The 25,000-nt window shown below is 42.1% G+C and overlaps 1 protein-coding gene and 1 long non-coding RNA gene across 2 annotated transcripts in view; one reads left to right on the top strand and one right to left on the bottom strand.

Annotated features, from left to right (window-relative positions):
• The window catches only part of LOC135100895 (uncharacterized), a 36,126-nt gene extending 17,912 nt beyond the window's left edge, over positions 1-18,214 (top strand). Inside the window, exons 2-4 of the long non-coding RNA XR_010268954.1 lie at positions 4,147-4,400; positions 6,658-6,835; positions 18,023-18,214. This is a non-coding gene — a long non-coding RNA (uncharacterized LOC135100895). The remainder of the gene's footprint in view (positions 1-4,146; positions 4,401-6,657; positions 6,836-18,022) is intronic.
• LOC135100894 (mediator of RNA polymerase II transcription subunit 20-like) overlaps positions 1-25,000 on the bottom strand; it is a 40,716-nt gene that overhangs the window by 6,852 nt on the left and 8,864 nt on the right. Inside the window, exons 2-5 of the mRNA XM_064004451.1 lie at positions 18,038-18,177; positions 4,803-4,885; positions 3,530-3,706; positions 2,369-2,479 (exon numbers count right to left, since the gene is read on the bottom strand). Coding sequence (XP_063860521.1) covers positions 2,369-2,479; positions 3,530-3,706; positions 4,803-4,885; positions 18,038-18,177 — 511 coding nt within the window. The remainder of the gene's footprint in view (positions 1-2,368; positions 2,480-3,529; positions 3,707-4,802; positions 4,886-18,037; positions 18,178-25,000) is intronic.

The raw sequence follows: 25,000 nt of genomic DNA, 5'->3' as shown, positions 1-25,000 counted from the left end.
ATTTAGTGTATGTACTTTTCATCTGCCCCCCCTCTCTCTCTCTCTCTCTCTCTCTCTCTCTCTCTCTCTCTCTCTCTCTCTCTCTCTCTCTCTCTCTCTCTCTCTCTCTCATTTCCTCCTGCATTAGTCATGCCCCACATCACTCCTCTTCCTCCCTATCATTTCTCATTTGCCTGGATCCATCTTTTCTCCTTCACTTCCTCGAATCAGTTTTCCTAATTGAATCCTCACTCTCATCTGGCTCGCTCTCGTCTTCCTGATCACCAGAGACAGCTGATATATACTTCGTTATTAGTATTCGTAATATCAATAACCGCCAACCGTTCTTAAATAATGAAGTAATTAAGTCTTCATTGCGATATCCAACAATCCACATCACTAAAGACACAATACAAGATCTTTAACAAACATCTACAGGAAAGAAAAGAAATTAAAGGAACTCTCCCGTGTCTAGCTTATATAATACTGAGAGATGGTTGTAGAGCAAAAGGAAAATGTCGGAGTGGTTTGTAATTCAAATTCCTTTACCTGGAAACAGTAGGTAGTTCTTGTAGCAGAAAATATATTAGCAATTAATCAATATCACATACTTATTTTCTTCCGGCAAAGCAACACGGTACAACTTCTTTCACTTTGTACTACTTATATACGTAGCTTCTTTCACCGTGTACTGCAAATATACTTAGCTTCTTTCAATTTGCACAACTAACATATGTAGAATTTGTTACTGAGTGGCTACTATTAACATTCATAACTTCTTTCAATGTTTTCTACAAATACACGTACATGATGAAGAGTATTTCTGAAAATCTAACAATACAAATGTTGATAGTTCGACTTCACCTTCACTGTGGCATAAAAATAACAGCATTCCGGGTGGAGCGTTACAGTGAGTCATCAATACCGTGTCGAGTCGAGAATCTATATGGGAAGGTCGCTGAGAGGAGAAAGAGATACGAACGAGAAGTAATAAAAACAACTAGAAGCGACATGGTGTGTGTGTGTGTGTGTGTGTGTGTGTGTGTGTGTGTGTGTGTGTGTGTGTGTGTGTGTGTGTGTGTGACAATATCTGCGAGGGTCTACAAGAGAAGAGTGTAATACGTGTCAGGTTGTGTGCATGCAGGTGAGGCAGGCGAGACAGGGCGAGAGGTGATGGGGCAAGACTGAATGGAGTCTGTAGGTCAGGGAAGGATGGAGGGATGCTTGAACTGGCGGACAAAGAACACAAAGGAAGAACAAAGCAGGATTCTTAATCACTACCAGGCTGTAACAAGAAAGATCTTTAAAACTAAAAGGATAAGAGATTTTGAGTCATCGAATTCATATAGCGCCAGTTGGAGTTAGGAAAAATGACGCTACTTCTACTAATAAACAGATGTGAGGCATGATCGAACTCACAACTTTCAGGGATTTAGACAAAAGGAAAAAAGAAAGTGAAAAAAAGGCAGGAAAAAGATGGTTAAAGACAGCAGGAAAAAAGATGGTGAAAAAGGGCAGGAAAAAAGGAATGTAAAGAAAAAAAAAGACAAGAAAAAGAACGAATGTAAAAAAAAAAGGCAGGAAAAGGAAGATAAAAAAAAAGGCAGGAAAGATATGGAAGATTAAAAAAAAAGCAGGAAAAGTAAAAAAAAAGCAGGAAAGAAAAGGTAAAAAAAAGTGACAGGGAAAAGGAAGATAAAAAAAAAAAAGTTAGGGAAAACAAGTAAAAAAAAAGACATGGAAAAGATGGAAGGTAAAAAAAAAAAAAAAAGGGGGCAGGAAGAAGGAAACCAAACAAATACCCAGAACTAATGTTTCGACCAGCAAGCATAGGTCGTAATACAATAAAACAGAAAATAATACAGAGTAACTGGGGGCAAAATAATATGCGTCCTGGCTATTTAGGTAGAGTACAGAAGCAGACTGCAGGACAATACACTGAATTACATTAAAACATTTTACTGAAGAGCCGCCCCGTCTAGACTCCGCATGAAGAAACGCAATATCTCTTAAAATGCGATGAAGAATGGAAGGGGTAAAAATGTCCTGGAATGGATGGCTGAGAGAGAGAGAGAGAGAGAGAGAGAGAGAGAGAGAGAGAGAGAGAGAGAGAGAGAGAGAGAGAGAGAGAGAGAGAGAGAGAGAGAGAGAGAGAGAGAGAGAATATGGATGAAAACTTTTCCCGATACGTTTTCATGTTAGTCGAGAAATACAAAATCTCAAACGATGATACGGAATGCAGAGAGAGAGAGAGAGAGAGAGAGAGAGAGAGAGAGAGAGAGAGAGAGAGAGAGAGAGAGAGAGAGAGAGAGAGAGAGAGAGAGAGAGAGAGAGAGAGAGAGAGAGAGAGAGAGAGAGAGAGAGAGAGTGGGGGTGGGGATGGACTGACCTGCAGGTAAGAGGGAAGGGTTGGCTTGACACAGGAGCCCATGAAACTCTGCATGAACTCCCTCATGAGTGACCAGCACAGGGCGGGCGTGTGGCAGGGCAGGTACTCCACCTGAGGCGACACGAGGCACACATGAAGCAAACTGACTTACGGAGAGACACAGACAGACATGCATAGGCAGACAGATAAACAGACACACACACACACACCTATTTCGTTCCCTTCTCCCTTTTTTCTTCATCCCTCAACCCCAAACACTCGTACACAGACAATCCCCCCCCCATCACATCCATACACACTTGTTCTACGTACCTGTACCTTCCCCTAACACACATTCACATGCAGACTCGTACCTATACCCCCATCTCTCCTCATTCTCCCATCCCCCTCCCTCCCTCCCCCTGTCCTCCAAACAATACGTACAAGACTGCAGAAGACCAGTTGACCTACACAAACCACCAGCTTCTGACGAGTTCGGGGGTTCTTGGTCTGATTTCTTTAGGGTAACTGGCACACGTGGAGAACTTTTTTCCTCCAGTCTTGTTGCCCAGATCTTTTTTCCACTACTTTTGTTGCCCAAGCGTTTTTTCCCCACAGTTTTGCTATTCAGGCCTTTTTTCCCACAGTTGTATTGCACAGACAATTTTTTCTCTCCGATATTGTTGTCCAGGCCATTTTTCCGCGTTTTGTTGCTGTTTTTTTCCAGATTTGCTATTAAGGCTTTTTTTCCACCAGTTTTGTTGCCCAGACCTTTTTTTCCACCAGTTTCGTTGCCCTGACCTTTTTTTCCACCAGTTTTGTTGCCCAGGCCTTTTTCCCACCAGTTTTATTGCCCAGACCTTTTTTTCCACCAATTTTGTTGCCCAGACCTTTTTTTCCACCAGTTTTGTTGCCCAGACCTTTTTTTCCACCAGTTTTGTTGCCCAGACCTTCTTTTCCACCAGTTTTATTGCCCAGGCCTTTTTTCCACTAGTTTTATTGCTCTAAGCTATAATGCCTAATTCTTTTACATGAACAAAATAGTAATAATAATAATAATAATAATAATAATAATAGTAATCCTTTACCTAAAACTAAACAGATAATTCACCTTCCTTACCCACACACACACACACACACACACACACACACACACACACACACACACACACACACACACACCTCCACCAGTATAGCCTTGTAGTGGCCGCTCATCGTCACTGTGCCAATCTTGACCACGAAGTCCCCGATCTCGTACTTGGCACCCTTGGACTCGATCTTGAGGTTCTTCTTCGACTGGTACATGAAGTCAAGGCGCGGCAGCAGCAGGTCAAAGAGGTAGTCTGCTGACAGCGTTATCTAAAGGTGCGGGAGAAGAGAGAGAGAGAGAGAAGGGAACATTAGGTGAGAGGGGGAAAGGTGGGAAGTGTTGCTGTACTTGTGATGGGAAGAAAGGTGTTACTTGGAATGGTTACTTAAATAGAGAGAGAGAGAGAGAGAGAGAGAGAGAGAGAGAGAGAGAGAGAGAGAGAGAGAGAGAGAGAGAGAGAGAGAGAGAGAGAGAGAGAGAGAGAGAGCGGAAAATTGGTCAGAGAAATGAAACTGAGAAGGAATGCAAAGAAAACGTAGAACCGGAAGGAATGGTGCTAGGGGCAGAAGGACGGACGGAAAGAGGAGGAGGAGGAGGAGGAGGAGGAGGAGGAGGTTCAGTCACCACACTCCGCTGGCCACCCAATTTCACGGTCACAAGGGTTTTCAATATTCAACGTTCTTTCATCAAAATTTTTCCCTCTGCACAGACAATAAAACTGTACAACGCAGCCTGCCTGTACTGCCCATCACGGAGGAAGAGGGTCAGAAGAAGAAGAAGAAGAAGAAGAAGAAGAAGAAGAAGAAGAAGAAGAAGAAGAAGAAGCAACAACAACAAACAGCAACAACAACAACAACAACAGCAAGAAAAGAGAAAGAAGAAACAATACCACCACCACTACCAGAGACAATAACCTCAATGTAAAGGAATACAAAGGAAGAACAAGCCGTAGCAGACTTGTTGGTAATTGCAAGGATGCCTGTGATAATGAGAAAAGAAAATATAGGAGACAAAAGGTAGAGAGAGAGAGAGAGAGAGAGAGAGAGAGAGAGAGAGAGAGAGAGAGAGAGAGAGAGAGAGAGAGAGAGAGAGAGAGAGAGAGAGAGAGAGAGAGAGAGTACACCTTTCACTCCCTTTCTTCCATTAACATCTCAAACCTACTGGTCATTTCTCATTCCCCCCCACCTCTCTCTCTCTCTCTCTCTCTCTCTCTCTCTCTCTCTCTCTCTCTCTCTCAAAACTTTTCCCCCTCTCTACTTCTCTTCCTTCCCCTTTCCTCTTACCTCTCTCTCTTCCTTCCCCTTTCCTCACTTTTCCCTCCTCTCACTTCGTCTCACCTTTCTCTTTCTTCTCTCCTCTCCTCACCTGCTTCGTGCCTGTGTCCAGAATTGCATAGGTGGTAGTGGGCGTCTCACTGTTGTGCACGATGTGGAGTTTCCTGTTGTTTCCTGTGGGAGGCGACGAAGGTGGTGAGGGTGGTGGAGGTTCTCTCTCTCTCTCTCTCTCTCTCTCTCTCTCTCTCTCTCTCTCTCTCTCTCTCTCTCCCCCCACACCCACACACACACACATAAAGGGTGCCATTAACATGATTAAGAAAGAACCAAGTACAATAGGAAGAAGCATGACAAGGGCAGGTCTCTGTTTGTCACTTTTATTACATCAGGTTATTGTACTGTGCTGTGAAAGATGGTGGTGGTGGTGGTGGTGGTGGTAGTTAGTAGTAGTAGTAGTAGTAGTAGTAGTAGTAGTAGTAGTAGTAGTAGTAGTAGTAGTAGTAGTAGTAGTAGTAGTAGTGCGTACATACATACATACATACAGAGAGAGAGAGAGAGAGAGAGAGAGAGAGAGAGAGAGAGAGAGAGAGAGAGAGAGAGAGAGAGAGAGAGAGAGAGAGAGAGAGAGAGAGAGAGAGAGAGAGAGAATGTAATGAAAAAAAATACTTGATATGTTAGCAAAAGCAGTAATAGTCTCTCTCTCTCTCTCTCTCTCTCTCTCTCTCTCTCTCTCTCTCTCTCTCTCTCTCTCTCTCTCTCTCTCTCTCTCTCCTAACAGTTTGCACTTTTGCAGCACATAATCTCCCTCTTGGAAGGTTGTATCTTTTTATTTGTATTTCCTTTGTCCTCTTACGAAACACTGTCACCCCCTCCAGTCCCTCCCTCCAGTCCTAGCTTCCCCTCCCTACTTCCCTCCCTCCCCTCCTTACTTTCATCCCCACCTTCCTCACATTCTTACTTCCTTCCCTTCCTCCATTCTTTCCTTGTTTCCCTCTCTCCTTCCACTCTTTCTTTCCTAGTTTATACCCTCCTTGTCATCTATCTCTCTCTTAATTCCTTCCTTCTTGTTTTCTTTATTTATTTATTGTTTTTTTTTTTGTTTAATAATTTTCCTTCTTTATTATACACTTTCCTCTGCCTTCTATTTGTCTGTCTGTCAGTCTGTGTCAGTTTCTCTTTGATCTTCTCTTTCTACTCTTCTCTTTTCTTCCTTTCCTTCATATTTTACTTCGTGTCCTCTTCCTCTCCTAATTCCTTGACCGTCTCCCTTCTCAGCCTCTCTTTTTCTTTGTTCCCTCTGCTTCCTGCTTCTACTTTTTCTTCCCTCTCTCTCTCTCTCTCTTTCTCTCTCTCTCTCCCTCTTCTTTGTCTTTTTACTTCCCTTCCCTCCTTTCTCCATCAGTAATGGAAGGATATAACAATCAACATTAATTAAGGGAACAATAAAAATACGCCGTAAACACACACACACACACACACACACACACACACACACACACACACACACACACACACACACAGGGAGAGAGAGAGAGAGAGAGAGAGAGAGAGAGAGAGAGAGAGAGAGAGAGAGAGAGAGAGAGAGAGAGAGAGAGAGAGAGAGAGAGAGAGAGAGAGAGTAAACCTTTCCTAATATATTTTCTTACCTAATTCTACATAATCTTCTGGCATATAAATTTTGTATGCAATTATCTTCAGGTATATAATCTTCTTATGTAATCTGATATAATGTTTCTATTCAGTCTTTATGTATATAATATTTCAATGTAATTCTCTCCTGTTATATAAACTTCGTATGAAATTCCCTTTTTTTCTTTTTTTCCTCGCTTTTTCTTTCCTTCGTTCCTTTTCTCTCTTTTTCCTCTATATAATCTAAATAACCCCCTCTTGGTATCTCTTCTTATGTAATTTTCTCTCAAAGTTAAAACTCCACACTTTTCCTTCAGAGCCACAACACTGAGGGCAGGCTGGCTGAAGCAAGAGCCTCGAGTGTCGTGGTGCTCATGGCGGGGAACATTGCGGCAGTTTATGGCTCGACACTTGCAACACCCGCCGCTGCTGCGAGTTTTATCCCGCTCCCAATGGCGCTGCTGGCAATGCTACACTTGCTGCACCCCTGGCTGTGTGAGTTATGTATTATATAAGACCATAAGGGATCCTACGAGGGGTTAGTAAACGTGGTAGTCCCTGTGTATAATAATAATAATAATAATAATAATAATAATAATAATAATAATAATAATAATAATAATAATAAATTGTTTATACACCAAAAAGAGTTACATAAGATATATAGCATTTTGTTTTCGTTTGCATTGCAGTTATAAATATATGTTTTAGTTGACACATGAAACTGTTAAAGCAAAAAGCAAATAGAAATTTAAGCATTCAAATTATATAACAAGGGCATCATCATAATCATCACCAACACCATCATCATCACCATCATCATCGTCATGATACAATGTATGTTTTTTGTATGGTGCATGTTTTTCTATTCATACAATCTAAGACAAGGCAATGTATAACAACATAATTGCTGTCACGTAAAATTTTCACGGATAACAAGAGAAAAGTTGCATATCTGAGGGCAGCACTTAAAGTTTCAAGAATATAAACCATGTCTCTGTGATCTCAACATGGCATAACTTCAGAGAGGTCGACGGCATCAAGAACTTAGCTTACTTATTCATTTATTCACTGACCTACTTTCCCATCTCTGTCTCATCAACAAACTCGAGAGAGAGAAGTTCCTCAGACGCACAGATAGATATTCACGTGTGTGTGTGTGTGTGTGTGTGTGTGTGTGTGTGTGTGTGTGTGTGTGTGTGTGTGTGTGTGTGTCTAAGTACGATTGCCTGTTCGGAAAATATTTCAAAAGTTATGAATGTAATTTAATGAAGTTTTGTGGAAAGGTTGGACGCTCGCCAAGAAACAATTGATTAGATTTCGAGGCGCACCCGGATATTAATGCGGATCCTAGACTTTTTTTCTCTCTCACTCATTCCTAGATTTTCCGTCACGGCTTTCCCTTCCTAAGTTGTTTTCACTGTATAGGTGTTCTCGATCAGCCAATGTGCTTTTATTTTTAGAGGGAGGAGGAGGAGGAGGAGGAGGAGGAGGAGGAGGAGGAGGAGGAGGAGGAGGAGGAGGAGGAGGAGAGCCTAATTCACACACACACACACACACACACACACACACACACACACACACACACAAAGAATAATCACCCTTGTACAATACTCCTTTCACCACCACCACCACCACCACCACCACCACCACCACCACCACCACCACCACCATCATCATATCTGCTATTAATAACCAAACTTGGATTTAAACATCAACTACCATGAGGCTACAATACTTTAGTGCTTTTCCCGTAAATCCCCTTCGTTAGTTTTAATTGTCAGAGAGAGAGAGAGAGAGAGAGAGAGAGAGAGAGAGAGAGAGAGAGAGAGAGAGAGAGAGAGAGAGAGAGAGAGAGAGAGAGAGAGAGAACTTGGCGAGGAACTGTTGTTGGTGGTGTTGAGTTAGGCCTCTGTCGGAAACCAAGACCCAAGGAGGAGGAGGAGGAGGAGGAGGAGGAGGAGGAGGAGGAGGAGGAGGAGGAGATTAAGAAGAGAATGGGGAGAAGAGACTGAAGAAGCAATAGGAGGAAAAGAAGCAAGGGAGAAAGAGGAGAGAGGAAGAAAAGAAAAGGAAAGATGGAAGAAGAATGGAAGAGGAAAGGAAGGAGAGAATGAAGAAAGGAATGAAAGGAGACAAAATCGAAGAAATGGGAAAGAAGGGAAGGGAACGAGAAGGGAAAAGGTGAAAAAACGAAGAAAGGGAAGGAAGGAAATCTACAGATGATAGGAACAAGAGAAAGAGAAAGAGAAAGAGGAAGAAAAACAGTAGGTGAAGCAAGAGAGGAGAGAACAGGAACTGAAGCGAGAAAGGATGAAAGAATAAAGAAAGAGAGAAATGGGATAAAAAAAGAAAGCTGGCAAGACAAAAAGAAAAAAAAAGAAGGGAACAAGTGAGAAACAAAGTATACAAAAAAAAAAAGCAAAAACGATAAAGAAAACACCCTTAAAAGATAAAAGAGAATGGAATGAGGAGAACAGAGTAAGAAGAAAGAGACAGAGACAGGAGGATAAGCAGCAGCAGAAGAGGGAGGAGGAGGAGGAGGAGGAGGAGGAGGAGGAGTAGGAGGAGGAGGAGGAGGAGGAGGAGGAGGAGGAGAGACAACAGGAAACACGAGGAAGAGAGAAAGAGCAAGAGGAGGAGCAGGAGGAGAAACAGAAGGAGAGCCAGCAGGAAACACGACGAAGAGGAGAAGCAGAAGCAGGAGCAGAAGGAGAACGAGAAGAGGAGACAGGGGCTGCTTAAGGAAGACATCTTAAATCCTAACCTCATAAAGAGACGCGATACGAGAAGGGCGTCTTGCAGAGGGCCTGCGACAGTAGACGTGGGGGCGGGGCTACTGTGGATGCTTGTGGGGGGTGGGGGAGATAGGGGGGCTATATGGATGTGGTGCAGAGAAGTGGAGGGGGACGCTGCAGATGTGGGTTAGGGGGCTACGTAACCTAATTGGGACTGCGGAGTGGAGGGTGTGTGGGTCTGAGTGGAGAGTGTGGAGTAGGGAGAGAAAGAGGCAGAGAAAAACTAAATGGGCTCAATCTTGATAAAGTTATATAAAAAGAAAACTAATATTTGGTGTTTCAGATGCTTTTTGGTGCTTTGAAGATGGATGATTTGGATAATGGGTGTGAGTGGAGGGTATTTTAGCAGACAGAGACAGAGAAAACGAAATGATAAAAGCTTGATAAAGTTAGATAAAAACATATGAGGTGTGTTTTGAGTGTTGTTTTTTTTTTTTTTTGGGTGTGTTTTAAAGATGGATAATTCGAACAATGGGTTGGATGTCGGGTGTGACCTGACAATGGGTGTGAGGTCAGGGTGATGTCTGAGGGGAGTGGGAGGGTTAAGAGCATGGCAGTAAGGGTTAAGCGTATGGTACAATAGACAGGGGACACAAGGATCTAGGAGTGAGTTACTGGAATGGGTGGTGGGGTGCGAGAGACTGCTGCTGGGGAGGGAATGTGGAGGCCAAGCTTCCTGCGGTCGCCAGGATTGCCATTGGTGCAGCTGAGGTCCAGAGTCATGTCAAATAACCTGCTATATTTACTATCCATGATTTTAGTGTTTTGCCTCAATCTAGTCCTTTGATCTGCTGGGCCTCCGTCAGTTATGAAGTTCTGGTAGGAGAGTATCAGTAGATGAAGATGACTTACGATTTAAGGAACACACTAAACGCATTAGAAGTGAATTTGGCACGTTACTCGACTTCAAATCATGTGTAGTTGAGCAGTATAGATAACAGACAGCGAATCAGAGCAACGTAATGGCGACTTAATTCTTTCACTGCGATATACAACACCTCACAACACTAAAAACAATGAATGAAACCTTTTAAGCATCTACAAGAAAGAAAAAGATAAAAAAAAAAAAAACATTTTCTAGCGAGTGTAATGTATGGAGATGGCTGTAGAAATAGAGGAAATGTCTCGTAACAGTGAAGAAGGATTAAGGAAAGATATACCAAACAGAAGTGGAAGGGTTAAAGGACGTAGACAAAGTGAGATACATTTTGCTGCGATGGCCGGAAGTGGACAGAGACGAGTGTAGCTTATGTCTCCATTCAGTCTGCTGTGAAATCAGACCAATAATGATGATAAGCATGATGATAAAGATGAAGAAATGTTAGGGTATATAAAATGGAACTGACAGAAATTATTGTACTGATAATAATAATAATAATAATAATAATAATAATAATAATAATAATAATAATAATAATAATAATAATAATAATGAAAGTGTAGGGCATGAGAGTGACTTGAGAGAGATGGTGATTCTGCTGCTGAAGGGACTAAGAGAGAGAGAGAGAGAGAGAGAGAGAGAGAGAGAGAGAGAGAGAGAGAGAGAGAGAGAGAGAGATGTGGGGGGAGGGTCTGAGAGGCTTGTGCTGGGGAGGTGAGAGTGAGGGGAGATGCGCACGTGAGGTCATGAGTATTCAGCGGGTGGAGGTGAGCGCTGAGGGGACAATGAGTAAGGGGAGGTGGCTGCGAGGGGAGGAGAGGAGGAGGGGACACTTTTGAATGGGTAGTGGTGGTGGTGGTGGTGGACGAGTGGCCCCGCGGATGGCACTCTACAATCTATTGATTCCGGCAAGACCTGCAATGACCTCTCTCTCTCTCTCTCTCTCTCTCTCTCTCTCTCTCTCTCTCTCTCTCTCTCTCTCTCTCTCTCTCTCTCTTTCCTCAATCATTACTTTCCCCACACTCTTTCTCTCCCTCCGTCCACTACCATTTCTCCACATTCCCTCCATCCCATTCTCCCCCCCTCTCTCTCTCTCTCTCTCTCTCTCTCTCTCTCTCTCTCTCTCTCTCTCTCTCTCTCTCAAATACAATTTCTCTCTCCTTTCATCAGTAACTTTTCTTCCTTTTTTTTTCTCTCTCTCTCCCTTTCTCTCTCGTTTTCTCCCCTCCGCTTGTCCATTTTTATCCTCTGTTTCTTTATCTCTCTTCTCTATCCTTCCCTTCTATCTCTTATCTCCTCGTTTCCTCTTTTTTTCTTCTTTTTCTCCATCTCCCCATCTCCCTTTTCCCTCCAGTTTTCCTCACCCTAATGGGCTATGTTTTGTCTCCCTGTCTCCTCCTCCTCCTCCTCCTCCTCTCCTCTTCCACCACCACCACCACCACCACCACCACCACCACCACCATTCCCCTCCCCATCTCCTCCTAACAGTTACAATAATTTTCGTTGCCCTCCCTGACCCCCACCTCTCTCTCTCTCTCTCTCTCTCTCTCTCTCTCTCTCTCTCTCTCTCTCTCTCTCTCTCTCTCTCTCTCTCTCTCTCTCTCTCTCTCTCTCTCTCTACCCAAGTTTAAATCAAAGATAAATACAGTTAACTACTCAAACTCACTCTCTCTCTCTCTCTCTCTCTCTCTCTCTCTCTCTCTCTCTCTCTCTCTCTACGTCCAAGGGAAAGGCAGGTAAGTCTATGGAAATTCCTGAACTCCATTCCAAGCCAGATAGTGATGACGGGGGAGGTTTTAGGAGAGGTGGGAAGAGGGCAGAGTGAGGGGAGAAGGGAGAGTGGGGAGAGAGTGGACCCTGCGAACTTTCGAGTGAAGGTGCTCGAGGGGAAAGAAGAGGTGAAGAAGGGAAGAAAAAGGAGGAGGAGGAGGAAGAGGAGAGAAATAGTAAGGACCAGAGAAGCAAAAAATAGGGGAAGGATAGAGTAGATGAAAGAAGGAAGGAAGGAAGGAAGGAAGGTAAGAACGAAGGGAAGAAGGAAGGAAGGAAGGTCAGAAAGGTATGCAAAGAAAAAGAAAAGGAAGAGGAAGGATGAACAAAAGATTACAAGAGAGAGAGAGAGAGAGAGAGAGAGAGAGAGAGAGAGAGAGAGAGAGAGAGAGAGAGAGAGAGAGAGAGAGAGAGAGAGAGAGAGAGAGAGATACAGGAAGAGTCTGATGAAAGGAAATGTAGGACCGTAGAAATGATAGAATGAATGAATAAATGAACGAAGGAAGGAAGGAAGGAAGGAAGGAAGGAAAGATGTATCGATGGAAAAAAAAATCAAGAAAAGGAACACAAAAAAGAGAAGAAAAAAAGAAAGAAAGAAATAGGAGAGAAGAAAGTGATAAGAAAGAATGAAAAGAAAGTAGCAGACAAGAAAAAAGAAAGGAAGACACATAGAAGGGAGGAGTAATAAGGAATAATGAGACAATAACAGAAAAAGGAGAAAAAAAAAGACTAAAGGGGAGAAGAAGAAGAAAAAATAAATAAAGAGAAGGGAAGGAAGTCAAAGGGCCCCCTCCACCCCTACACAGGCCTAATAGTGAAGCCCCACAAGGCCAGGTGGACACGTAAGCCCAACCACACGCAGCCTACGTGGAGGTGAGGAAAAAATCACACCAAACTGATAAGACAAGGGAAGCACGCATAACAGGCAGGGGGAGAGGCATGGGGAGAGCAAAGCCTGTTAATGAGGGAGGGAAGGCGTCAGTTAGTCAAGAGGTCAATAAGTCAAGAAGTCAGTCAGTCATTCAGTCAGTCAGTCTTTTTACTTTGTTACTTAGTATTCATTCATTCAGTCAGTCATCCATTAATTCATTCTGTCAATCCATCATGCAGGCATTCCTTTACTCAGTCAAACATGAAACCAATCATTCAGTCAGTCAGTCAGTAAACAAGCTAACTAACTACACAGCCAGCCATTAAGTCACCCAATCAATCAATCAATCAGTCAGTCAGTTAATCATTAAGCCACCCAATCAGTCGATCAATCAGTTTATCATTAAGTCAATCACTCCATCAGTCAGTCAGTCACCCAGCCTATCAACTCAGTCAAGGCACACAAAGCCAAGACCACATAATCTAAAGACACTTAATCCGTGACTCACTCTAAGCCAAGATTCCATTTAGCAGGTGAGCATCAACGAAAACACAGCCATCTGATAAGGGACAGGAGGTCATAAAAGGTAACGGAAAAGAGTGTCATTCAGATAAGAAGGAAAAGAAAGAAGATAAAGAAAGAAGGGAAGGAGGAAAGACGAAATGGGAATAAGTTTAGGGAAAAAAAGACAGATTTCTAAAGGACAGAGAGAGAGAGAGAGAGAGAGAGAGAGAGAGAGAGAGAGAGAGAGAGAGAGAGAGAGAGAGAGAGAGAGAGAGAGAGAGAATAAGGGAATTAATTGAAATACGGATATCCTGTGACACAAGGAAGGAATAAGAAGAGGAAGGAGGAATGGAAGGAAGGAAGGAAGGAAGAAAGAAAACGAAGAAACACATAGAATTATGGAAGAAAGGAAAAAGAAGAAAAAAATAGAATAATAACAAAAAGAAAGTGAATGAAGGATGGAGAGAAGGTTGGAAGAAAGGAAGAAAGCAAGAGAGAGGGAGGCAGAGAAGGAGAGAGAAGGAGAGAACAGATGGAGGTATGGAGGGAAAGATGGATGGATGGACGGAAGGTCGAGGAGGGAAGGAACGGAGGGAAGCAGGAAGGGAAGGATGGGAGGAAGGAAGGAACAGAGGGAGGGAAGGATGGATGGGCGGAGGGGCGAGGAAGGAACAGGGGGCGCTAACTCTGCATTTCCATGAGGGTGTGTGGCGGGGTGACACAGTGAGGGCTATCAGTGAGGAGAGGGAGGGCCACGGGGGAGTGCCAATCACCATAACCACTCATCCGCGTACACTCTCTCTCTCTCTCTCTCTCTCTCTCTCTCTCTCTCTCTCTCTCTCTCACGCAAACAAGGTCACTGGGTAACTCGAAATATAGTATCCTAATATCCCCCACAACCAGCTGCGACCAAACTGATTTACACCCCTTCTCCCCTCCGCCTCTCTCTCTCTCTCTCTCTCTCTCTCTCTCTCTCTCTCTCTCTCTCTCTCTCTCTCTCTCTCTCTCTCTCTCTCTCTCTCTCTCTCTCTCCCTCTGTATGAATATTGGATGCATTACGTGTGGTCCGCGGCAGAAAGATCGGTACAGCAGTAATTGGTAATTAAATATGAACAAAGAGCCCAATGAAGCGCTTTGTTCCACGCGACACACCGCCGCTGCCTCCTTTACTGGCGGCCCCGTTTCTTTTCTCCGTCTCCCCCACAGGTGCGTAGCCCACGGTGCATCACGCCAGCAACGGGAACAATGCCGCTACGGTGCATGAAAGGCCATGAATGATGCATCAAGCTACCCTAACCCAGCCCAGCCCGACTCTGTCCAGACTAGACCAGACCACCCCACTCAAGTCTAGCCCAGTCCATTCAGCCCAGTCCAGTCCAGTCCACTCCAGCCCAGCCCATTCCAGCCCAGCCCATTCCAGCCCAGTCCAGCCCAGCTCAGACCAATTCAGCTCAGTCAAATCCAGTCCAGTCCAGTCCAGTCCATTCCAGCCCATTCCAGTCCTCAATAGCCTCCCTCCCTCCTCCCTCGCATAGGATTTCGCCAGCCGCCCCGCACGTCAGGGTCAGCGGGGTCCAGACAGCCTGAGCCTAACACGTGTGAGGGGCGGCGAGGCGTGTAGCGGGGCGGTATTTACTCGCCTCCCGGGGTGTCAGCCTAGAGGGTCCACAGCGCAGGGTATTCCTCATGACGTAATTGCAAATAAAAACGCCACACAGGTATTTATTTCCGTGATGGACGAGGCATTTAAAGCTCTGCTAAAGCCACAAGCAGCAGTAATTCGAGGCGGTGAGTGCAGTGGTGGTGTGGTGGTGGTGAGAACCCCTTGCCAGGTAATGAAGAACGGTTTAAAAGGTCTGCCACGTTACTGAGTTATGCATACAAAACTCTTATCCAGCGTGAGTGTCGCGGCACGGGCAGCAGCCAGCACGGCACCCATGGCGATGAAGGGAAGTGTGTTCTCATGATTGAACAATGTTCTAAAAGCGACAATGTTGACAAGATATAGACCGTTGATCTCTCTCTGTGTTGCACTACAAGTAAAGCAAGACCACACACAAGTGTTGAGGCATGTAGCTAACTCATCTTTTACTGTGGCTGCGGATTTTTTTTTTTTTTTCCTTTCTTCTTTTCCCTGTGAAGTAGTGTGTCGGGAAGAAGCTGCTGTTGGCGCCAGCACATCTTCCTGGGCCACGCTGGTCGTAGTCCCGCCACGTCGTGGCGGCCTAAACACGGTCCACAGATGGACGGAATGTTGATATTTCCTGCCGGTGCAAAAGCTGCAAGGATTACTGACTCCGCTGTTCAGCAACAAGATGAGCTCATGAGTCTTCCATTCCGAATACTAATCTCTAAATATTTACAGTAAGTTGTGTCCTGTGAACGCATTAGTCACCATACTCGTACAGAGCGTGGCTGGCCTTTGTATAATCTTTCTTGGGCAGCTCTAAGGCCAGGGGGTGGCTGGGCTGTCACTCCACCCCGCCACTGCCCGCACAACACTGCAGGAGCACGCCGAGATCACTGCCTTTTGTTCCATGAAATTGTTCATGACCAAGAAGCAAAGGCTATAATATAATATAATATAATATAATAACATAATATAATATAATATAATATATATATATATATATATATATATATATATATATATATATATATATATATATATATATATATATATATATATATATATATATATATATATATATGTACATGATGAATCTGTCCGATGGTGTATAGCGAAATCCGGAGGAAGCGCCCGCTCCCCGAGGCAGGGCAATCTTGGTCCAATAAGGCGCCCCCGCCGTGCATTAGCTCTGGTATCGGCACGGGAGGTATATTACTTTCGTGGCCAATCATCGTTCAGGAAGTCGTCCTCAGCCTCAGCGTGGAGGACCTGGCAATATTTTGGTGCAATCCGCCCGCCGCTGCCTGCCTCCCGCTGCGGGGCTGCGGCAATACTCGCCGCGTCAGGCCGGCTTAAACCTGCCTGGCCGTGGCGCCCCAGCCCGCCACAGTAGCTCATCCGTCGTGATATGGAGACAATCAATAAGCCCCGCTGGCCGCTCGGGGGCACTGCCGGAGCCAGGCTACTGCTGCCTAGGCCCATTTAAAGCATGATACAGCAGGGCGGCGTGCCGAGTTCACGCTCTTAATTGCTTCTACAACCACCACCACCACCACCACTGTTGCCCTCCCAAAACCCACCACTCCCTCCCTGCCCTGCCACTCCATTCCTCCTCCTGTGGAGGCTACATTTATCCCCCAACCTCGCTCAAGAGTTCACGCCGGCTGTTCAATTCATCCATGTACTATTTACACTTGCGCATCGGGTACGATGCACACACACACACACACACACACACACACACACACAGAGAGAGAGAGAGAGAGAGAGAGAGAGAGAGAGAGAGAGAGAGAGAGAGAGAGAGAGAGAGAGAGAGAGAGAGAGAGAGAGAGAGAGAGAGAGAGAGAGAGAGAGAGAGAGAGAGAGAGAGAGGGGCTGAAGCAAGGAAGAAGGAAGGATCCTACAAAAGAGAAAAACAAACACTGAACAAGGAGGAGAACACAATAAACAGTAAAATCAGGAAGAAGGCGTGTACAAAATACGGCCCCCATAAAAAAAAAGAAAAAAAAAAAAACGACAGTGAAACTGGGAAGACGAAGAGAGAGAGAGAGAGAAAAAAAAAAAAAAAAGGGAAGAAAACAAGAACACAGTATAAAAAATAAGTATTACTGACACACCGCCATCACCACATCACTAATTGGGTACATATTAAAGATATAAATGACCCCAGCAGAAGCTTTCGATAAATTTTAGAATTTATATAATTATATTTTTCAAAAAGTGTTTTTCCATGCGGAAGTTTAAGCTCAGTAATAAACAAAATAAAAGTCCTCATATTACCAATGGGTTAAGAAATCAGAGAAAAGCACAGGCTAGAAAGGTCAGCGTCAAAATTCCCTTTAACTTACGGTCAGAGATACAAAACCTACGGAAATAAACAAGCATCTCTCTTGCCGGAAGAAAAATAAATAAATAAATAAATAAATGATAATAATAATAATAATAATAATAATAATAAGTAAAATAAATGAATAAATAAATAAATAAATAAATAAAATAAATATATAAATAAATAAAAATAAAGTACCATCAAGACCAACTCAAACTTTCTCAAGGAAATGTCAAGGCAACTTGGAATCGAATAAATGATATAACAATGACAATGCTATGGACATAAGGCTCAGAGTCTAACAATCGCTTCTTAAAAAATTATGAAGTTTCATTCCAGAATTACAATGATTCACTCTCATGAGCAATTCTTTAATAATCCAACAAATTTTTCTCTTTACTTATACCCAGTTAGTGCCGTTGAAGTTCGACTAAGGTCTGAAGAATACAACAGCGGGATAAGACGACTTTCCCTCCCTTCTCTCGGCCCAAGCACTTCTCACTTGTCTCAAGAATAACATAATTTAACAAGTTACAGCTAAATTTGCCCTACCATCTCAAGAATAACTAACACATTACTAAACTCAACCTACAGTACCTTCTCAAACATTACTGGCGCACCACCATCAGTCCTACCTTCCCTAGCACCTCACCAGCCTCAAGAATAACACGATTTAATATGCTACTTTTAAATTTGCCCTTCCATCTCAGGAATAACTAACACATTACTATGCTCAACCTACAGTACCTTAACAAACCTTACTGACACACCACCATTAGTCCTACCCTATCTGCTGGCCCTACCACCTCGCCTGCCTCAAGAATAACACAATTTAACATGCTAAACTTGCCCAGATATTACTAACATACCACCACTTGTCTTGCTCTATCCTTCTCCCAGGTCCAGCACACTCACCTGTCTGAGTTACGGTGTAGCAAGTGTCACAGTCGACAGTGAACATCCCACACTGGACGGCATCCAAGTGCATGATTCGCTTGTGTAGCTTCTCCGTCTCCAGGCAGCCAGAGCGCGACGAGTCAGGGAAGATCTGTAACCTGGGAGAGAGAGAGAGAGAAATAAAGTGAAAAGGTGTTTGGTGATTTGATTTTAAGTATTCTGTGTTTGGCAAAGGTGAAATTTAAAATGCATGTGGAATGTATGGGTACAGAAAGGTATAAAGGGAAGGATTTTTTTTTCGTTTTTGTTTTGTAAGTTAGTGGGTTTCTGGTCTATAAATACTTAAAAAAAAATGAAGTGTTAGTAACTTGGTTTTAACTATTGTGTTGGGCAAGGGTAAAAATCATTATATACTTGGAATGTAAGGTATAGAAAGGCATAGAGCGAAGGATTTTTTTTGTTAGAGGAATTCTGGTCTATAAATACTTAGAAAAAAAAAATGTAGATGAAGAGGTGTTTGTTAATTTGGTTCTAACTGTTAAGTGACAAAAGTAATATTAAGCGCGCAATGTAAGGAAGAGGTTAGAAAGGCATGACAAGGCGGGGAAAGTGGAGAGAAGAGAAGTGAGGCGAATATGAAGAGAATGTTTTACTTCTCATCATGACGGCAGCTAATAATGTATTTTGTTCTGCCTAATCACGAGCAAATGTTTAAATAAAACGTATTATATACATGCGAGCGGATGGGAGAGAGACAGAGAAAGAAAATACACGAAAAGAAAAAATAAATGTAGACAGTTTTAATTCTTACTATGAGGAACACTAATGATGTAATTTGCTGCCTAAAAATAACAAAATACATGCATGGAATAGACGAGATTAAAAGGAAGGGGAGAAGGATGAAAGGAAGAAAAAAAGTAAGATAGAAATCTGCAGCTATTATTTTCTCATTCTAAAAGGAAAAATAGAGAAAGAAAAAAAGGAGGGATGGAGGGAGGGAGGGAGGGAGGGAGATATGGAAAGAGAGGGAGAGGAGGGAAGGGAAAGAGAGAAGATACGAGGGACTGGCAGGTAATGGTATATATTCTATTCCTTTTTTCGGGGGAAGGGGAGGGGGAAATGGGAGCGAAAGGGGCAGAGAGGGGAAGGGAGGGGGGAAGGATATGCGGAAGAACGGAAGGAAGGATGGAGGAAAAAAAAAAGCTGATCATCAATATTTAGTTTTTATCCTATTATGTGCCTCACTGAGAGAGGGAGAGGAAGAGGGAGAGAGGGAGAGGGAGGGACAGAGGGAGATATAAAAGATGAAGATTGGCAGGAATAAAAAATACCAAAGGATAACATTTTTCCTCTCTCTCTTTCTCTCTCTCTATTAACGAAAGAACAAAGGAAGGAAGGAAGGAAGGAAGGAAGGAAGGAAGGAGGAGGAGGAGAAGAAAAAAATAATAATAATCAGTGTTTTCATCGTATTCTATTTGCTTAAGAGGCGCCGGGGGAGAGGGAAGAGGAGGGGAACAGGAGGGAGAGAGGGAAGGAAGAAGAGGGAGGTAAGAACGAGAAGACAGGAGGGAGGGAGGGAGGGAGGGAGGGAGGAAGATAAAAGGTATTATGGTTTCTTGTTTTGCTTAAGGGGAGATGGAGGAAAGAAGGGAGGGAGATGGAGGAAAGGAGGGAGGGAGGGGAAGGGAGGGGAAAAAGGCCATTCTAGCGATGTGTTTTCTTATACGAGTATATGCTATTTACTGAGATTACAGAGAGAGAGAGAGAGAGAGAGAGAGAGAGAGAGAGAGAGAGAGAGAGAGAGAGAGAGAGAGAGAGAATCATTAGGTTATTTTATATTCTCCTTCCTTGCGATGGAAAGAAGGGAGAAGGGAGGGAAGGAAAGGAAGGAAAAATCAGGGTTATTTCATATTTTCCCTGCTTTCCAGTAAGGCAAGGAATAAAGGAAAATAAAGAAAATAAGAAAGGAAGGGACACATTTTCATTTTTAAAGGAAGACGAGAAGGTAAAAAGGAAAAGAACGGAAAAGGAAGGACAGGGAGACATATCAATTTAAAAAGGAAGAAAGGAAGGAAGAAGAAAACGGAGAAGAGGAAGGAAACATGTACTAATTTCTAAGGAGAACGAAGGGTACAGGGAGAAACTGAGAAAAAGGACAGAGGATAGATACGAGGATAAACTCGAGGATAAATTAACTTCTAAAGAAAGGAAGAAAAGAGGAAGAAAAGGGAGGAGGAGGAGGAGGAGGAGAGAACCAAACATATATTCATTTTTAAAGGAAGGAGGAGGGATAAAAGGGAGGGAGACAAGATGGAAGAAGGGAACGAGGGAAGGAAGAAAGGTAAGGAGGGAAAGCAAAGAGAAGAGAGGGCAAATGTAAGGAAACCAGGTAAGGAAGAGAAGAAAACGTAAAGAAGGAAGGCAGGTAAATGGAAGAAAGGAAGGAAAAGAGATGGAAAGATAAGGTAAGGAAGGCAGGTAAAGGGAGAGGGGAGGGAAAGAAAGGCCCGGGGACATATTAATTCCTAAGTTTGTTTATTCAGGAAAGGCAGGAAGCAGGGAGGGTCGACGTCCGATAAATTGATCCTGTTTCCTCCATAACCTCTATCATGTTTAGGCATATGTAGGAGAGGAAGAGAGAGAGAGAGAGAGAGAGAGAGAGAGAGAGAGAGAGAGAGAGAGAGAGAGAGAGAGAGAGAGAGAGAGAGAGAGAGAGAGAGAGAGAGAGATACAGACAAAGAAACGTACAAAACTACACACACACACACACACACACACACACACACACACACACACACACACACACACACACACACACACACACAGATAAACACTGATAGATAAAGACACATAGATAAACAAACAGAAAGCAGACGCGGATAGACAGACAGACAGACAGACAGACAGACAGACAGACAGACAGACAGACAGACAGACAGACAGACAGACAGACAAACAGACAAACAGACGGATAAAAACAGGAGGGAGAGAGGGAAGGAGGCAAGGACAGGAAGATAGAAGGATACAAAAGACAGAATTCAGTCAAATAGGGAGACAGAACAGACACAGACCAAAGAAAAAAAAAAAAAAAAAGGAAAAAGACAAGTAATTATAGAAACAAAGGAATGGAGACAAACAGACAGATCGACTGGCAAACAAAACAAAAAAGGAGAGAGTAAACAATAAAGACACACATTTTAAAACACACAAAACAAAAACTGGAGAAAGACTGGTAATGACAAAGAGACAGAATGATGGAAACAGATACAATTAGGACAGATTTCAGACAGGCAAGTTAACAGGAGGCGGACAAGAGAGTAAATCAGGCACAATGTAACACCGCTAATTAACTCGAGGCAAAGGAGAGCAAGCAAGCTGTAGTGTGCCTGTAACGAGGTGGTTAATGCGTGCTGTGCTTGTAAATTGTCTGCTCGTTTATGACTGCACATTATGATATTGATAGAAGTGAAATAAAGTGAAAGTATTTAGTTAGTGTTTGTTTTGAACCTTGAAGTATTAAATGAGGTTAGTGAAGAGATGATAGAATAAGGATTTAAGATTAGATCTGAAGAGGTTTAGTGTATGTATGAGAGAGAGAGAGAGAGAGAGAGAGAGAGAGAGAGAGAGAGAGAGAGAGAGAGAGAGAGAGAGAGAGAGAATTTCATGTTAAAATCCTATGTAAATAAAAATATAGAACATTTAATATCTAAACCTTTGAAGTATTAGAAGAATTTACTTATGTGAAATTAGAATATAGTCTTGAGATTTGATGCTGGGGTTTCATATATGTACGTAAGTCAGAGAGAGAGAGAGAGAGAGAGAGAGAGAGAGAGAGAGAGAGAGAGAGAGAGAGAGAGAGAGAGAGAGCAATATGTGTGCGCAGTGGCAGCAAGTCTGAGAAGCACAGGATGGAAGTGACACCAGCAGCAGACGCTCTAACAATAATCCTTGAGGGCCCTGCATCTTGACAGCACCAATAAGGCCACCACCGCCACACGCAGCCACGGGAATAGCTGTCCCCGCCACGAGATCACTGACGCCGCAACGAGGAAGCACACTCCAAAGGCAAAGGGGTGATTAAATTGTTGTTGGTTTTATCTACAAGAGAACTGCAATGAGAAGGCACCCAACAACGAAAGGCCAAAGGGATGAATAAATTGTTGTGGTTTTATCTACAATTGGTCCATAAGAATTGGTAAGGTCTAGTAAGTATGGTTTTATGTACCTGAGGTCTATCCAAACTGGCAAATTCTAATAAGGAGTCTACAAGATTAATAAAGTGCTGCCATTTTATCTACAAAGGATCTATAACGATTGGTAAGGCCTAGTAAGCAGCCTGCAAGATGAATAAACTGCTGTAATTTTACCCACAAGAGGACTATGAGAATTGGTAAGGCCTATTAACACAAATGCGAGAGGAAAACAACAATAGGAAACAAGAGAGAAGTAAGGTAGAAAGAAGCGCACGTAACGCAGAAAGGGGAAAGAAGAAAAACCAATAACAAACATGAGAGAAGAACAACAGAAGCTAGAAGTGCAGGAAGAAAACGAGAAGAAAACGAGAAGAAAAGAAAGAAGACTAAGGGAATGCTACTCTTCAACACTTTCTTCTCTCACCAGGCTGTCTTCAAAGGCCACAGAGATGATCAATCGGGTTCTCAATGCTGTCTTTTCCTGCTAATGTTATATAGAATTGTTAAACTATCACTAGAATCATAAAACATCCCTGGAAACTGCAACCATTTCTGCTACAGCTTTTTAATAAGTAGTCAGGCTGAGGCGTTTGAGAGTACGGTCCTCACCTCATTTTAATTTCAAAGAATTGGAAACTAAATAAGGAAAGAAACAGGAAGATGAGTTATAAAAAAAAAATTAAAAATGAAAAGCAGGATGTTAAAGGGAAGGAAAAGAGAGAAGGAGTAAAGACAGGAATTATAGTGATCACAGAAGAGGTCCGCATGGTGTGTGTGTGTGTGGTGTGTGTGTGTGTGTGTGTGTGTGTGTGTGTGTGTGTGTGTGTGTGTCGAGGAGAGATAATAACAAAGGAAGCACAAAATAAAATGTATGAATGAAAGGTAGCAGTAGTAGCAGTAGTAGTAGTAGCAGCAGCAGCAGCAGTAGTAGTAGTAGTAGTAGTAGTAGTAGTAGTAGTAGTAGTAGTAGTAGTAGTAGTAGTAGCTATCCATGCCAGGCAATTTTTTTTTTTTTTTTTTTCAGAATAACCAATAAAATTAGTCCGTGAAATTACGCAGACATACAGAAACGGTAATAAAAAAATACAAATAACAACAGCATATACACACAAAAAGAAATAAAATTTAAACTACTACATAAAAAAAAACAAGCTGTTACTCTTAATATAACCTAAACTCTCTCTCTCTCTCTCTCTCTCTCTCTCTCTCTCTCTCTCTCTCTCTCTCTCTCTCTCTCTCTCTCTCTCTCTCTCTCTCTCTCTCTCTCTATATATATATATATATATATATATATATATATATATATAATAAGCACGGTCACGAAAATTGAAAATCGTTATAATTTGAGCTAATCAAATAACTAACCACTCAGTAAATAAGTAACCAGCGAGAGAGAGAGAGAGAGAGAGAGAGAGAGAGAGAGAGAGAGAGAGAGAGAGAGAGAGAGAGAGAGAGAGAGAGAGAGAGAGAGAGAGAGAGGCAGTAAAGAAAACCCAGCTAGCTATCTCTTTCCCCCAGCTAGGCAAACACGACCGTCTGACAATAATAGTTTACCCCTCCATCACGTGAAAGAAAACCAAAGGGGAAGAGAAAGAGAGAGAGCGAGGAGAAGTAAAAACAGGGAGAGTGAGATGGGGAACTGCAATAATACTACACGCTGTCCGTCACGGTGAGAGAAAACCGAGAGGGAAGGAGAAAGAAATGAAAACTGTGTCAGAATAAATGGGGGACTCCTGCAGTACAACTTGACTCGTGAAATTCTCATGTTATAAAGAACGATGTCTGTGATTTAGATTTTTCTTTCTCACAGGAAGAAGACAAAAAAAAGTGTTTGCCTGTCTTGTCATAAAAAAAGTATACTATGTGACCCTTGAGATTCACGATGTTAAGAAAAATTGTGTTTGACTTAGCTTTTCTCTCACAAGGGAAACAAAATAAGAAAAATAAAAAAAGAAAAGATGATTCACGTATCAAATAGACTACAAGGTACACATTCCTGTTACATCAGACAAAAAAAAAAATAAAATAAAATAAAAATACATGAATTTTTTTCTCAGAAGCAAAAAATAAAAATAAATAAAAAATAAATAAATAAATAAACAAATAGAAAAAAAAAATAAAAGTGTCTGCATATAATATCAGCTATATGTTAAATTTACATACATACATCTTTTCTCATATCAAGTAGAAACAATGAAAAAAATTATTGTGTTTCAGTATCAAGTAAACTACGTGGTACATTTTTTTCTTCTCACATCTGGCAAAAAAAAAAAAAATAAATAAATAAATAAATAAATAAAATAAAATATAAATAAAAATAAATAAAAAAATAAATAAACAAAATAAAATAAAATAAAATAAATAAATAAATAAATAAAATGTTTATGTATCATATAAACATGGTACATTCCTCTCACAGCAAAAAAAATAAATAAAAAAATAAATAAAAATAAATAAATAAATATATAAAAAATAAAAGAGTATACATGTCATATTAACTTACGAGGTACATTCTTTTTTTCTCACAGCAAAAAAAAAAAAAAGGAAAAAAAAAAAAAAGATAAATGAAATTAAAAATAAAAATAAAAACAAAAAATAAAGTGTCTATGCATTACTGGTTACGTCTATTCTCTTAAAGTAATAAAAAAAATGTATACATATGACGTAACTTACGATACATATTTTTTTCCTTTACATCAAGCGAAAAAAATGGAAAAGAATAGTGTTTTACATATCAAACATATTACAAACTACGTGCAACATTCTCAAACGGCCAATGATGCTTTCA

Source organism: Scylla paramamosain, chromosome 5 (genome assembly GCF_035594125.1).
Source record: "Scylla paramamosain isolate STU-SP2022 chromosome 5, ASM3559412v1, whole genome shotgun sequence".
In the NCBI taxonomy this organism is placed as follows: domain Eukaryota; kingdom Metazoa; phylum Arthropoda; class Malacostraca; order Decapoda; family Portunidae; genus Scylla; species Scylla paramamosain.
The sequence above is the reverse complement of the archived record's forward strand: the minus strand, read 5'-3'. Positions and strand labels throughout refer to the sequence as shown.